The following is a 15,132-nucleotide window of genomic DNA, read 5'->3' as shown; positions in this document are numbered from 1 at the left end:
GCCACAATTACTGAAGCTCACTGCCCTGGAGCCTGTGCTCCACAACAAAAGAAGCCACTGCAATAAGAAGCCTGCGCAATTCAATGAAAAGTAGCCCCCCACTCGCTACAACTACAGAAAAGCCCCCGCAGCAACAAAGGCTCAGCACAGCCAAAAATCAATACATTTTTAAAATGATTTTTAAAAACCCACTGTATTTATATATACTAGCATGATGAATTAGAAGGAGAAAATTTAAATATATATATATATGGCTTAAAACATAAAATAAGTACAAAGGTAATAAAATATCTTCAAGACCTGTATGATGAAAACTATAAGATATTGGTGAAAGAAAAATTCAAAGTCCTAAATAAGTGGGAAAAGTGTCATGTTCATAAATCCTAATAAAAAATATCAGCAGGGAGGAGATGTCTACAACAGCGGCAAAGCAAGAAACTCCAAGAACCTGTCCCTCCATGCTGCTGCTGCTGCTAAGTCACCTCAGTTGTGTCCGACTCTGTGCGACCCCATAGACAGAAGCCCACCAGGCTCCCCTGTCCCTGGGATTCTCAAGGCAAAAACCCTGGAGTGGGTTGCCATTTCCTTCTCCAATGCATGAAAGTGAAAAGTGACAGTGAGGTCGCTCAGTCGTGTCCGACTCTTAGTGACCCCATGGTCGAATATAAATACAAAACTCCTTAAGAGAACACTGGCAAACCAAATCCAGCAGCATATTAATAGGATTATACACCATGATCAAGTGGGAATTTTCTAGTAATTCAAAGGCAGTACAATATATATGTCAGTTACTGTAATATACATATTAGTAGAATGAAAGAAAAAAATGCTTAAAAATATTTGAGAAAAATCCAAAGCCTTTTCACAGTAAAAACAGTCAACAATTAGGGGTAAAAAAAACCGTCTTCAATATGATAAGGGCCACATATGGAAACTCCACAGCAAACATCTTACTCAGTGGTGAAAGAATGAAAGTTTTTGCTCTAAGATCAAAAACAAGATAAGGAGGCCCACTATTGCCACTTCTATTCAATATTGTACTATAAGTTCTAGCCAGAGAAATTAGGCAAGAAAATGAAATAAAAGGTACCAAAATGGGAAATGGAGGACAAAATTAGCATTATTCACAGGTTCAGTTCAGTTCAGTCGCTCAGTCATGTCTTACTCCTTGCAACCCCATGGACTGCAGCATGCCAGGCCTCCCTGTCCATCACCAACTCTTGGATATATTATATATGAAATATCCTGTAAAATCCAGAAGAACTACTAGAGCCAATAAAATAATTCAGCAAATTTGCAGCATACCAGATCCACATACAAATATCAGTTGTACTTATATACATTTTCAATAAACAAACTAGAAAGATAAAGGGAAAAAATTCATTACAATAGTATCAAAAAAGAATAAACTACTCAAAATAAACTCAACCTTGGAGGTGCAGTAGTTCTACATTGAAAACTACAAAATATTGCTTGAATAAATTAAAGACAGCCTGAATAAATGGAAAAACATCCCATGTTCATGAATTGGAAGACCTAACATTGCAAAGATGGGCTCGATAAAGGACAGAAATGGTATGGACCTAACAGAAGCAGAAGATATTAAGAAGAGGTGGCAAGAATACACAGAAGAACTGTACAAAACAGATCTTCATGACCAAGATAACCACAATGGTATGATCACTTACCTAGAGCCAGACATCCTGGAATGTAAAGTCAAGTGGGCCTAGGAAAGCATCACTATGAACAAAGCTAGTGGAGGTGATGGAATTCCAGTTGAGCTATTTCAAATCCTAAAAGATGATGCTGTGAAAGTGCTGCACTCAATATGCCAGCAAATTTGGAAAACTCAGCAGTGGCCACAGGACTGGAAAAGGTGAGTTTTCATTCCAGTCCCAAAGAAAGGCAATGCCAAAGAATGCTCAAACTACTGCACAATTGCACTCATCTCACACGCTAGTAAAGTAATTCTCAAAATTCTCCAAGCCAGGCTTCAGCAGTACATGAACCGTGAACTTCCAGATGTTCAAGATGGTTTTAGAAAAGGCAGAGGAACCAGAGATCAAATTGCCAACATCTGCTGGATCATCAAAAAGGCAAGAGAGTTCCAGAAAAACATCTATTTCTGCTTTCTTGACTATGCCAAAGCCTTTGATTGTGTAGATCACAATAAACTGTGTAAAATTCTGAAAGAGATGGGAATACCAGACCACCTGACCTGCCTCTTGAGAAACCTATATGCAGATCAGGAAGCAACAGTTAGAACTGGACATGGAACAACAGATTGGTTCCAAATAGGAAAAGGTGTACATCAAGGCTGTATATTGTCACCCTGCTTATTTAACTTACATGCAGGATACATCATGAGAAACGCTGGGCTGGAAGAAGCACAAGCTGGAATCAAGATTGCCGGGAGAAATATCAATCACCTCAGATATGCAGATGACACCACCCTTATGGCAGAAAGTGAAGAGGAACTAAAAAGCCTCTTGATGAAAGTGAAAGAGGAGAGTGAAAAAGTTGGCTTAAAGCTCAACATTCAGAAAACGAAGATCATGGCATCCGGTCCCATCACTTCATGGGAAATAGATGGGGAAACAGTGGAAACAGTGTCAGACTTTATTTTTTTGGGCTCCAAAATCACTGCAGATGGTGATTGCAGCCATGAAATTAAAAGACACTTACTCCTTGGAAGGAAAGTTATGACCAACCTAGATAGCATATTCAAAAGCAGAGACATTACTTTGCCAACAAAGGTCCATCTAGTCAAGGCTATGGTTTTTCCAGTGGTCATGTATGGATGTGAGAGTTGGACTGTGAAGAAAGCTGAGTGCCCAAAAATTGATGCTTTTGAACTGTGGTGTTGGAGAAGACTCTTGAGAGTCCCTTGGACTGCAAGGAAATCCAACCAGTCCATTCTAAAGGAGATTAGCCCTGGGATTTCTTTGGAAGGAATGATGGTAAAGCTGAAGCTCCAGTTCTTTGGCCACCTCATGCGAAGAGCTGACTCATTGGAAAAGACTCTGATGCTGGGAGGGATTGGGGGCAGGAGGAGGAGAAGGGGACGACAGAGGATGAGATGGCTGGATGGCATCACCGACTCGATGGATGTGAGTTTGAGTGAACTCCAGGAGTTGGTGATGGACAGGGAGGCCCGGTGTGCTGTGATTCATGGGGTCGCAAAGAGTTGGACAAAACTGAGCGACTGAACTGAACTGAACTGAACATTGTTAAGATGACAACAATCTCCAAAGTGATTTACTAATTCAACGTAATTGCTATCAAAATCCCAAGGGCCTTTTTGGAAAAAATGGAAAAGCCCATCCTAAAATTGATATGGAATTCTAAGAGATCTTGAATGGCCAAAACAATCTTGAAAAAGAACAGTTAGAAGACTTTACATTTCCCATTTAAAAATACAATTCAAAGCTACAGTGATCAAAGCAGTGTGGTACTGCAAAAGGACAGACACAGAGTCCAATGGAATAAAACTGAGAGTACAGAAATAAGGTGACATCTCTAGTTAACTGGATTTGACAAGGATGCCAAGAGCATACAATAAGTGGGATGAGTCTCTTTGACAAACAGCGCTGGCACAATACAAAACCCAAAGTCCCCATCAAAACACTATTAGAAAAAAAAAAACACTATTAGATCTATTAAATGCATTTAGTCAAGTTGCAGGATACAAGATTTATATACAGAAATTTGTTGCTTTTCTATACACTAATAATGAACTATCAGAGAGAGAAAACAAGAAAACAACCCCATTTACAACTGCATCAAAAAGAATAAAATAAACAACTCCAAAGAGGTGAAAAACTTATACTCTGAAAATACCATAACACTGGTGAAAACAACTGAAGGTGATACAAAGAAATGGAAAGATATCCCAGGTTCATGGATTGGAACAATTAATATTATTAAAATGTCAATACTACCAAAAGCAATGTATAGTTTTAATGCAATCCCTATCAAAACACCCACTATATTTTCCAAGAGACTAGAATAAACAATCCTAAAATTTATTTGAAACCACAAACTACCCCTAATAACCAACGTATGTTGAGAATAAAGAACAAAGCTAGAGGTATCACACTCCCTGTTGTCAGACTATACTACAAAACTACAGTAAACAAAACAATATGGTACTAAGACGTCCCTGGTGGCCCAGCAGTTAAGATTCCATGCTTCCACTGCAGGGAACATGGATTTGATACCAAGTCACAGAACTAAGATCCCACAAGCCATGTGGTGCAGCCCCCCTCCCCTGCCAAAAAATTATATAATAACTAAATAGAGAACTTGATCACCAGATGGTCAATAACAAAATTAGACTGATTATATTCTTTGCAGCCAAAAATGAAGAAGTGCTATACAGTCAGCAAAAACAAGACCGGGAGCTGACTGTGGCTCAGATCATGAACTCCTTACTGCCAAATTCAGACTTAAATTACAGAAAGTAGGGAAAACCGCTAGACCATTCAGTATAACTTGAATCAAATCCCTTACAATTATACAGTGGAAGTGAAAAACCGATTCAAGGGATTAGATCTGATAGACAGAATGCCTGATGAACTATGGACAGAGGTTTGTGATATTGTACAGGAGGCAGTAATCAAGACTACCCCCAAGAAAAAGAAATGCAAGAAGGCAAAATGGTTGTCTGAGGAGGCCTTACAAACAGCTGTGAAAAAGAAGAGAAGTGAAAGGCAAAGGAGGAAAGGAAAGATATACCCATTTGAATGCAGAGTTCCAAAGAATAGCAAGGAGAGATAAGAAAGCCTTCTTCAGTGATCAGTGCAAAGAAATAGAGGAAAACATCAGAATGGGAAAGACTAGAGATCTCTTCAAGAAAATCTGAGATACCAAGGGAACATTTCATGCAAAGATGGGCACAATAAAGGACAGAAATGGTATGGACTTAACAGAAACAGAAGATATTAAGAAGAGGTGGCAAGAATACACGAAAGAACTGTACGAAAAAGATCTTCACGATCCAGATAATCACAATGGTGTGATCACTCATCTAGAGCCAGAATTCTGGAATGCAAAGTCAAGTGGAACTTAGGAAGCATCACTACAAACAAAACTAGTGGAGGTGATGGAATTCCAGTTGAGCTATTTCAAATCCTAAAAGATGATGCTGTGAAAGTGCTGCACTCAATATATCAGCAGATTTGGAAAACTCGGCAGTGGCCACAGGACTGGAAAAGGTCAGTTTTCATTCCAGTCCCAAAGAAAGGCAATGCCAAAGAATGCTCAAACTACTGCACAATTGCACTCATCTCACACACTAGTAAAATAATGCTCAAAATTCTCCAAGTCAGGCTTCAGCAGTACGTGAACCATGAACTTGCTGATGTTCAAGCTGGATTTAGAAAAGGCAGAGGAACCAGAGATCAAATTGCCATCTATTGGATCATTGAAAGAGCAAGAGAGTTCCAGAAAAACATCTATTTCTGCTTTATTGACTATGTCAAAGCCTTTGATTGTGTGACCACAACAAACTCTGGAAAATTCTTAAAGAGGTGGGAATACCAGACCACCTGACCTGCCTCTTGAGAAATCTGTATGCAGGTCAGGAAGCAACAGTTAGAACTGGACATGGAACAAAGGAGTACGTCAAGGCTGTATATTGTCACCCTGCTTATTTAACTTATATGCAGAGTACATCATGAGAAACGCTGGGCTGGATGAAGCACAAACTGGAATCAAGATTGCCGGGAGAAATATCAATAACCTCACATATGCAGATGACACCACTCTTATGGCAGAAAGTTGAAGAGGAACTAAAAAGCTCCTTGATGAAAGTGAAAGAGGAGAGTGAAAAACTTGGCTTAAAACTCAACATTCAGAAAATGAAGATCATGGCATCTGGTCCCATCACTTCATGGGAAATAGATGGGGAAGCAGTGGAAACAGTGAGAGACTTTATATTTTTGACCTCCAAAATGACTGCAGATGGTGACTGCGGCCATGAAATTAAAAGACTCTTGCTCCTTGGAAGAAAAGTTATGACCAACCTAGATAGCATATTAAAAAGCAGAGACATTACTTTGCTAACAAAGGTCCATCAAGGCTATGGTTTTTCCAGTAGTCATGTATGGATGTGAGAGTTGGACTATAAAGAAAGCAGAGCACTGAAGAATTGATGCTTTTAACTGTGGTGTGGGAGAAGACTCTTAAGAATCCCTTGGAAAGCAAGGAGATCCAAGCAGTCCATCCTAAAGGAAATCAGTCCTGAATATTCATTGGAAGGACTGATGAAGCTGAAACTCCAATACTTTGGCCACCTGTTGCAAAGAACTAACTCAGTGGAAAAGACCCTGATGTGGGGAATGATTGCAGGCGGGAGTAGAAGGGGACAACAGTGGATGAGATGGTTGGATGGCATCACTGACTAAACAGGCATGAGTTTGAGTAAGCTCAGGGAATTGCTGATAGACAGGGAAGCCTGGTGTGCTGCAGTCCACGGGGTTGCAGAGTCGGACACGACTGAGCCACTGAATTGAACTGAACTGAAATAGAGAACTTGAAATGACTATGAGTAAAAAGAAGAAATATTAAAAATTATTAATGGTATCTCATAGATCATTGGTGGGGATATAAAATAAAATAATACAGCCATTTTAGAAAAATAGTTTGTCAATTTCTTATAAAACTTAACATGTAGCTACTATATGACCCAAGAATTACACTCAAGCATTTTTTCTTTATTAATTAATTTTATTTTTTTTTGGCTGTGCTGGATCTTCATTGCTGCATGTAGGCTTTCTCTAGTTGGGGTGAGCAGGAGCTTTCTAATTGTCGTGTGCAGACTTCTCCTTGCAGTGGCTTCTTTTGTTTTGGAGCACAGGCTTTAGGCTTGTGGGCTTCAGGATTTGCAGGTTGTGAGCTCTAGAGCATGGGCTCAGTAGTTGTGGCACACGGGCATAGTTGCTCTGCAGCATATGGAATCTTCCTAGACCAGGGGTTGAACCCGTGTTCCCTGCACTGGCAGGCAGATTCTTCTCCACTGTACCACAGGGAAGTCTCCACTCTTAAGCATTTTATCCCAGAGACATAAAAACATATTCACAGTGAAATCTATACAACAATGTTGTTGTTTTAGTTGCTAAGTTGTGTCTCTTTTGTGATCTCATGGATTATAGCCCTCCAGGCTCCTCTGTCCATGGGATTTTCCAGGCAAGAATACTGTAGTGGAATGCCATTTCCTTCTCCAGGGGACCTTCTCAACCCAGAGATTGAACCCTCATCTCTTGCACTGCAGGCAGATTCTTTACCACTGAGCCACCTGGGAAGCCCACAAGAATCTTTACAGCAGCTTTATTTATAATTGCCAAATAATAGAAACAACCCAAATCACCCTTAGTAGGTGAATAGTTAAAATCCAGTACATCTATACAATGGGATATTATTCACCAATTATTTTTATTCAGTAATTCTTAAAATGATATAGTGATACACTCAACAATTTGGATTGATCTTAAGGGCATTTTTTCTTTCTTTTAAAAAAATTATTTATTTTTGGCAGTGCTGGGTCTTCACTACTGTGCACAATCTTTCTCTAGTTGCAACTGGCAGGAGCTACTCTTCACTGCAGTGTGTGGGTTTCTCATTGCAATGGCTTCTCTTGTTGTGGAGCATGGGCTCTAGAGAATTCAGGCTTCAGTACTTACAGCTCATGGGCTCAGCAGGTGTGGAGCACAGGCTTAGTTGCTCCACAACATGTGGGATCTTCCCAGACCAGGGATCAAACCCGTGTCCCTTGCACTGGCAGGTGGATTCTTAACCACTGAACCACCAGGGAAGTAGTTTTATTTTAAACTTCCAGATTTTATTTTAAATTTCCCAATCAAAAGGAAACTTACACACCTAAATAAAAAACAAGATTACAAATCAAGATAGTCTGCAGGCCACCAGATTGTGATCTCTGTCACAGAGGCTTCTATAAAACTGTGGTAAGAAGGCTTCTGTGATGGCTCAGTTGGTAAAGAGTCTGCCTGCAATGTGCGAGACCTGGGTTAAGGAGTTAAGAAGTTAAGGGACTTCCCTGGTGGTCCACCCCTTCATGGATCATAGCCTTGTCATGGCAAAGGGGCTTGCATAACTCAGTGAAGTCATGAGCCATGCCACGTAGGGCCATCCAAGACGAGCGGGTTTTGGTGAAGACTTCTGACAAAATGTGGTCCACTGGAGGAGGGAATAGCAAACCACTCCAGTATTCTTGCCACGAGAACCCCATGAATAGTATAAAAAGGCAAAAGATATGGCACCAGACAATGAGCCCCCAGCCCCAGGTCAGAAGGTGTCCAATGTGCTACTGGAGAAAAGCTGAGGGCAATTTCTAACAGCTCTGGAAAGAATGAAGTAACTGGGCCAAAGCAGAAATGACGCTCACTTGTGGATGTATCTGGTGGTGAAAGTAAATCTGATGCTGTGAAGAACAATATTGCATAGGAACCTGGAATGTTAAGTCCATGAATCAAGGTAAATTGGACATGATCAAGTAGGAGATGGCAAGAGTGAACATCAGCATCTTAAGAATCAGTGAACTAAAATGGGAATGAGTGAATTTAAACCAGATGACCATTATAGCTACTACTGCGGGCAACAATCCCTTAGAAGAAATGGAGCAGCCCTCATAGTCAATGAAAGAGTCCAAAATGCAGTACTTGGACGCAAACGTAAAAATGATAGAGTGATCTTAGTTCATTTCCAAGGCAAATCATTCATCATCACAGTAATCTAAGTCTACACCCCAACCACTGATGCCAAAGAAGTTGAAGTTAACTGGTTCTCTGAAGATCTACAGGACTTTCTAGAACTAACACCAAAAAAATTGCCCTCTCAATCATAGGGGACTGGAATGCAAAAGTAGAAAGTCAAGAGATACCTGGCAAGTTTGACCTGAAAAACTATGAACAGATGTTCATAACATTTGTACAGGAGGCAGTGACCAAAACCATTCCAAAGGAAAAAAAAATGCAAGAAGACAATGTCTGAGGAGGCTTTACAAATAGCTGAGGAAAGAAGAGAAGCAAAAAGCAGAGGAGAAAGGGAAAGATACACCCAACTGAATGGAGTGTTCCAGAGAATAGCAAGGAGAGATAAGAAGACCTCCTTAAATGAACAATGCAAACAAGTAAAGGGAAACAATAGAATGGGAAAGACTAGAGGTCTCTTCAAGAAAATTGGAGGTATCAAGAGACTATTTCATGCAAGGATGGCACAATAAACAGCAGAGATGGTAGAAACCTAACAGAGGCAGAAGAGATTAAGAAGAGGTGGCAAGAATACACAGAAGAACTATACAAAAAAGGTCTTAATGACTGGGATAACCACAATGGTGTGATCTCTTACTTCGAGCCAGACATCCCAAAGTGTGAAGTGGGCCTTAGGAAGCATTACTACAAACAAAGATAGTGGAGGGGATGGAATTCCAGCTGAGCTATTTCAAATCCTAAAAGATGATGTGTGAAAGTGCTGCACTCAATATGCCAGCAAATTTGGAAAACTCAGCAGTGGCCACAGGACTGGAATAGGTCAGTTTTCCTTCCAATCCCAAAGAAGGGCAATGCCAAAGATTGTTCAAACTATTGAACAACTGCACTCATTTCGCATACTAGTAGGTTATCCTTAAAATCCTTCAAGCTAGGCTTTACCAGTACATGAACTGAGAACTTCCAGATGTACAAGTTGGGTTTAGAAAAGGCAGAGGAATCAAAGATTAAATTGCCAACATTTGCTGAATCACAGAGAAAGCAAGACAATTCCAGAAAAATATCTGCTTCATTGACTATGTGAAAGCCTTTGACTATGTGGAAAATTCTCCATGAGATGGGAATATCAGACCACCTCACCTGTCTCCTGAGAAACCTGTATACAGGTCAAGAAGCAACAGTTAGAACTGGACATGAACTACAGACTGGTTCAAAATAGAGAAAGGAATACAACAAGGCTGTATATTGTCATCTTGTTTATTTAACTTATATGCAGATTACATCACATGTAATGCTGGGCTGGATTAATCACAAGCTGGAATCAAGCTTGCTGGGAGAAGTATCAATAACCTCAGATACGCAGATGATACCACTCTAATGGCAGAAAATGAAGAGGAACTAAAAAGTTTCTTGATGAGGGTGAAAGAGGAGAGTGAAAAAGCTGACTTAAAACTCAACATCCAAAAAAAGATCATGGCATCTGGTCCCATCACTTCATGGCAAATAGAAGGGGAAAAAGTGGAAGCAGTGACAGATTTCCTTTTCTTGGGCTCCAAAATCACTGCAGAGGGTGACTGTAGCCACAAAATTAAAAGACACTTGCTCCTTTAAAGGAAAGCTTTACAAACCTAAACAGTGTATTAAAAAGCAGAGACATCACTTTACTGACAAAGGTTCCTATAGTCAAAGTCATGGTTTTTCTAGTAGTCATGTACAGATGTGATAGTTGGATCATAAAGAATGCTGAGTGCTGAAGAACTGATGCTTTCTAATTGTGGTGCTAGAGAAGACTCTTGAGAGTCCCTTGGACTGCAAGGAGATCAAATCAGTCAGTCCTAAAGGAAATCAACCCTGCATATTCATTGGAAGGACTGATGCTGAAGCTGAAGTTCCAATACTTTGTCCATCTGATGTGAAGAGCTGACTCATTGGAAGAGACTTTGATGCTGAGAAAGATTGAAAGTAAAAAGAGAAGAGGATGGTAGAGGATGAGATGGTTAGATAGCATCATCAACTAAATGGATATGAATCTGAGCAAATTCCAGGAGATAGTGAAGGCCAGGGAAGCCTGGCATGCTGCAGTCCATGGGGTCACAGAGTTGGACATAACTTAGCAATTCAACAACAACTGGTGGTCCAGTGATTAAGAGTCCACCTGTCAATGCAGGTGACTCAGGTTTGATCTCTGGATCAGGAAGATTCCACTTAGTTGCTGTGGAGCAACTAATCCTGTGTGCCACAACTACTGAGCCCACATGCTTCAACTACTGAAGCCCATGCACTTAGATCTGGTGCTCTGCAACAAGAGAAGCCATTGAGATGAGAATCCTATGAACCGCAAAGTTTAAACTTTACCTTAAAATCAGTGGGAAGTCACGAAAGGAATTTAAACAGTAAATACATAATAATTTTTACAGTTTTTGTAATATCATTCTAGCCACAGACAATATTGAAGGTAGGAGTATCAGTTTAGAAGCTACTGTGAAAGTCTAGGTGAAAGACAGCAGTGTCTCCTTCACCTAGTAAGAAATGGATTTGAGAGATTTTTAGAAGAATTGACATAGCATTCAATGATGTACTGAACGAAGGAGGTGAGGGAGAAGGTAGAGTCAAGGGTGACTCTTGGGATTTTGCCTCAAACAGCTGGGGAAGGATCACTGGAGAAAAAGTAGGTTTACAGAGGGAAACAAATCTGACAGACTGTTAAAAGTCGGATGGATATCTGCACGTTTTTAGAGGCATTGCTAAGTCACTTCAATCGTGTCCGACTCTGTGCAACCCCATAGACGGCAGCCCACCAGGCTCTGCTGTCCCTGGGATTCTCCAGGCAAGAACACTGGAGTGGGTTGCCATTTCCTTCTCCAATGCATGAAAGTGAAAAGTGAAAGTGAAGTCACCCAGTCGTGTCTGACTCTTTGCTACCTCATGGACTGAAGCCTACCAGGTTCCTCTGTCCATGGCATTTTCCAGGCAAGAGTACTGGAGTGGGTTGCCATTGCCTTCTCCTTAGAGGTGCTAGAAACAGATAAATTCCTTATCCTTTCACCCAGTAACTCCATTTCTGGTATTACACCATATAAAAATTAACCAAAAGGAATAAAAATTGTCTGAAGATACTCAGTTATGCCATTTACAAAGTAAAAAACTGCTAAAAGTGCAAAGTTGGTGGCATGGTTAAACAATTGGCATATTAACCCTATGTATTTTTAGTACAAAATACTCTTATGTGGATCTGATGACTCAAGGAAACATGCATATGGAATAGTCTTTAAAGGAACTTCAAATGACACGTACACAAAATGACCACAAATGCAGACACGTGCAATAACAGAGACTGAAATGGAAAATTTGCAGTATAAACTACTAAGTGTACTGCTTGTCAGTTTATCTTGTGAAAGATAATGGTGAGATATGCTATATATGTGCGAGCACATCAACAAATCAAGCAAATCTTGTCAGTATTCTCAGGATTCAAAAAATGTCCTTTTAATTCCTACCTGGTAAACAATGGAAGTCAGAGATGCATTTATCACGACCACACCATCTTTCAGAGCTTTTACAACATGGTAAGATCCATTCACAGTAGTTAGCTGCTCTTCAAAGTACTCCCTCAGGAACTGGTACATAATCTTGAGATTCTGAAAATCAGCCCAGAAGTAGCACAAATATGAAGAGATGTGTTTTTTTTTTTCCCCTAATGCTATTTTAAACTCAAAGCATTAAAAAAAAAAAAAGTGTGACTATGCATTCTGGGGCTTAAAGAAGTAAAAATAAAAATCTTTGCTCTCCCGCATCAAATTCTAAGTTGGAAAGATGTCATTTTAAAATAGTACTAGTTTTTGAAAGATCTATTAATGATAAGCAATTAGAAACAGTAAGCATCAAAGCTTATGTCAATTTTAGTGTGATTTGTGCCATTCCAGAAATTGACAGTTGGGGGTAGGGTGGGGAATGGATGCTGGAGAATGACTACAACATTTTACATCTAATGATCACACTATAAAACTCTGGTAATTTCTCTGAAATGAAGTTTTAGAATGAGGATCCCATCCAAAGTGTTACCCTTGGTGCCAACCTCATCTCTTTCCTATAAATCTAACCAAGTTGTATCTTTTACTTCTGATTTAGTATTCCTCAAGGATAGAACTACTAATAATAATAATGATAAAGTAGTAACTTGCATTTTCTGAAGGCAAAATCTGGAAGCAAAAAAAAAAGTCTTCCTAGCAAAAAGACTGCCCACTGAAGGCGTTACCCTTAAGGGGGCTAGAAAAATTCAAAAGATAGACTCACGTCTGAAATATAGACCTTTGTGCTGCTTTTATCAAATACTTCTACTGTAATAACATAGACCTGTCCCACCTCTAGACTCCATCGGTCTCCAGGTTGGACTGTGAAACCTGTACACAAATCAATAAAGAAAAATATCAGAAGAGGCCATTTTTCTATAACGAATTTTATAAATACAAACTTTAAAAAGCCATTTAAAGAGCTAAAGTCACTAATAGATGGAGATGGTTTCCAAAGTAGATTCTTTAGTTCCCTCTATAAAACTGTATAATAATTTGGGGTTCCAAAGATCCTAGTTTAACTTAGTTCATCTTAGGTATAAAAGAAGCATTCTTGTTTACATCTGTATACAAATATCATCCACCCCAAACCCACAATTTTGCTCATTTCTGATATGTCAGGCAAGACTTCAGCTGCTTTCACAGGAAAAAATTGCTTCATGTGGCTTAAGGACATAGGTTTCTTCTTTCTTTGTATGAAGTCTCTTTTCCTAGTCCAACCTTGTATTACATGGAGTTTCATACCTTTTCACAATCTATTTCAAGATGCTTTACTCTTGCAAATAGCATTTAACTAGAACAATGTGAGAAAACATGTCAAAGTAAGGTTGAATTTGAAATTAGTTAAGTCTCAAAATGAAGCACTCTAGTCTTTAATGCACTCATTTCAGTGGCATACTTTAAGTTATTTGGCTTTATGAAAATCATTATCTAAAAATACCTAAAAATCCAGGCTCTACAACATATATGGTGCAATTTGGGAGTCCAGACACAGATCGCATATGGACATCTTAATTTTGGTTTAAGGAAATTTTATGAGCTAGATTTGTGTGAAAAGAAAAATATAAGCTACCAAAATAAATAAATAAATAAGCCCACAAACAAAAGCAAGTAAAAATTCTATCTTTCATTATCTCTTGGAAAGCAAAACTTAAATGCACACATTCTGAGAAAAATATGAGGGTTCAGTAATCACAGGTATAAGGTATTCTTGAATTTCAAACATCAGGAAGATGAAACGAGAGAAAAAAAGATCATGCTCCACATTTTTAATATTCATTTAGCTGGAGAATCCTTTTCCCCTGTAAAAGTGTTTCATAGGAGCCCATTAGGGAAAGTAGGACTAAGTGGAATTGCTCTGGCTGAAGAAATGGACAGTGGTGGATGGAGTGGGAGTGGCATGACTTGTCATCCAGCCCAGTAACTTGCCTTGGGCTCCACAGACAGTTTTAAAAATCACTAATTGATTTTCTATTATCTGTGGCAATTCTTTAATATCAAAATGTTTTCTCTCCCACCAAAGATACTTCTTTGTCATACATCACACGACACATTATTTATTCTGTTAGCCTATACACAATCTGGGGCTTCTCAGGTGGTGCTAGTGGTAAAGAACCCTCCTGCCAATGCAGGAGAGGAGATCTAAGGTATGCAGGTTCCATCTCTGGATTGGGAAGATCACTTGGAGGGAGGCATGCAACCCACTCCAGTATTCTTGCCTAGAGAATCCCATGGATAGAGGAGCCTGGTGGGCTCTTGTCCACAGGGTCACAAAGAGTCAGACACTACTGAAGCAACTTAGCATGCCTACACAATCTAATTAGTAATGTAATTCCTTCTCAGAAATATACTGTGTCCAAAAGCTAAGAAGAAATTATTTCTGCTCTGAGAAACGTATTACTGAAATGATTAGACAGAAAACTCTTATTATTTCTAAGTACACTAATTTAGAAGTGCTGTTAATTCAGTCATGCACTAGGCTATAATTAGGCACTACAGTATCTATAGTGACAATGAAAACAAAATATTTAATCTATTTCAGGGATCAAACTTTTAAAGCTGCCCAAGTACTTCAAAAGAACTATTAATATACATACAACTGATATGCTAATTAAAATTACTTTTTTAGTGAATGTCAAAGTTGCTCAGTGGTGTCAACTCTTGGCAACCCCATGGACTACACAGTCCATGGAATTCTCCAGGCCAGAATACTGGAGTGGGTAGCCTTTCCCTTCTCCAGGGGATCTTCCCAACCCAGGGATCGACCCAGGTATCCCACATTGCAGGAGGATTCTTTACCAGCTGAGCCACAAGTAAAAACCATTTGGTTTTACTAT

At 39.5% G+C, this 15,132-nt stretch overlaps 1 protein-coding gene across 1 annotated transcript in view; it reads right to left on the bottom strand.

Moving 5' to 3' along the window:
* NUP210L (nucleoporin 210 like) overlaps positions 1-15,132 on the bottom strand; it is a 92,906-nt gene that overhangs the window by 61,842 nt on the left and 15,932 nt on the right. Inside the window, 3 exon segments of the mRNA XM_068994179.1 lie at positions 12,224-12,364; positions 13,020-13,126; positions 13,737-13,805. Coding sequence (XP_068850280.1) covers positions 12,224-12,364; positions 13,020-13,126; positions 13,737-13,805 — 317 coding nt within the window.

The sequence above is a fragment of the Capricornis sumatraensis genome, chromosome 2 (assembly GCF_032405125.1).
Source record: "Capricornis sumatraensis isolate serow.1 chromosome 2, serow.2, whole genome shotgun sequence".
Classification (NCBI taxonomy): Eukaryota; Metazoa; Chordata; class Mammalia; order Artiodactyla; family Bovidae; genus Capricornis; species Capricornis sumatraensis.
The sequence above is the reverse complement of the archived record's forward strand: the minus strand, read 5'-3'. Positions and strand labels throughout refer to the sequence as shown.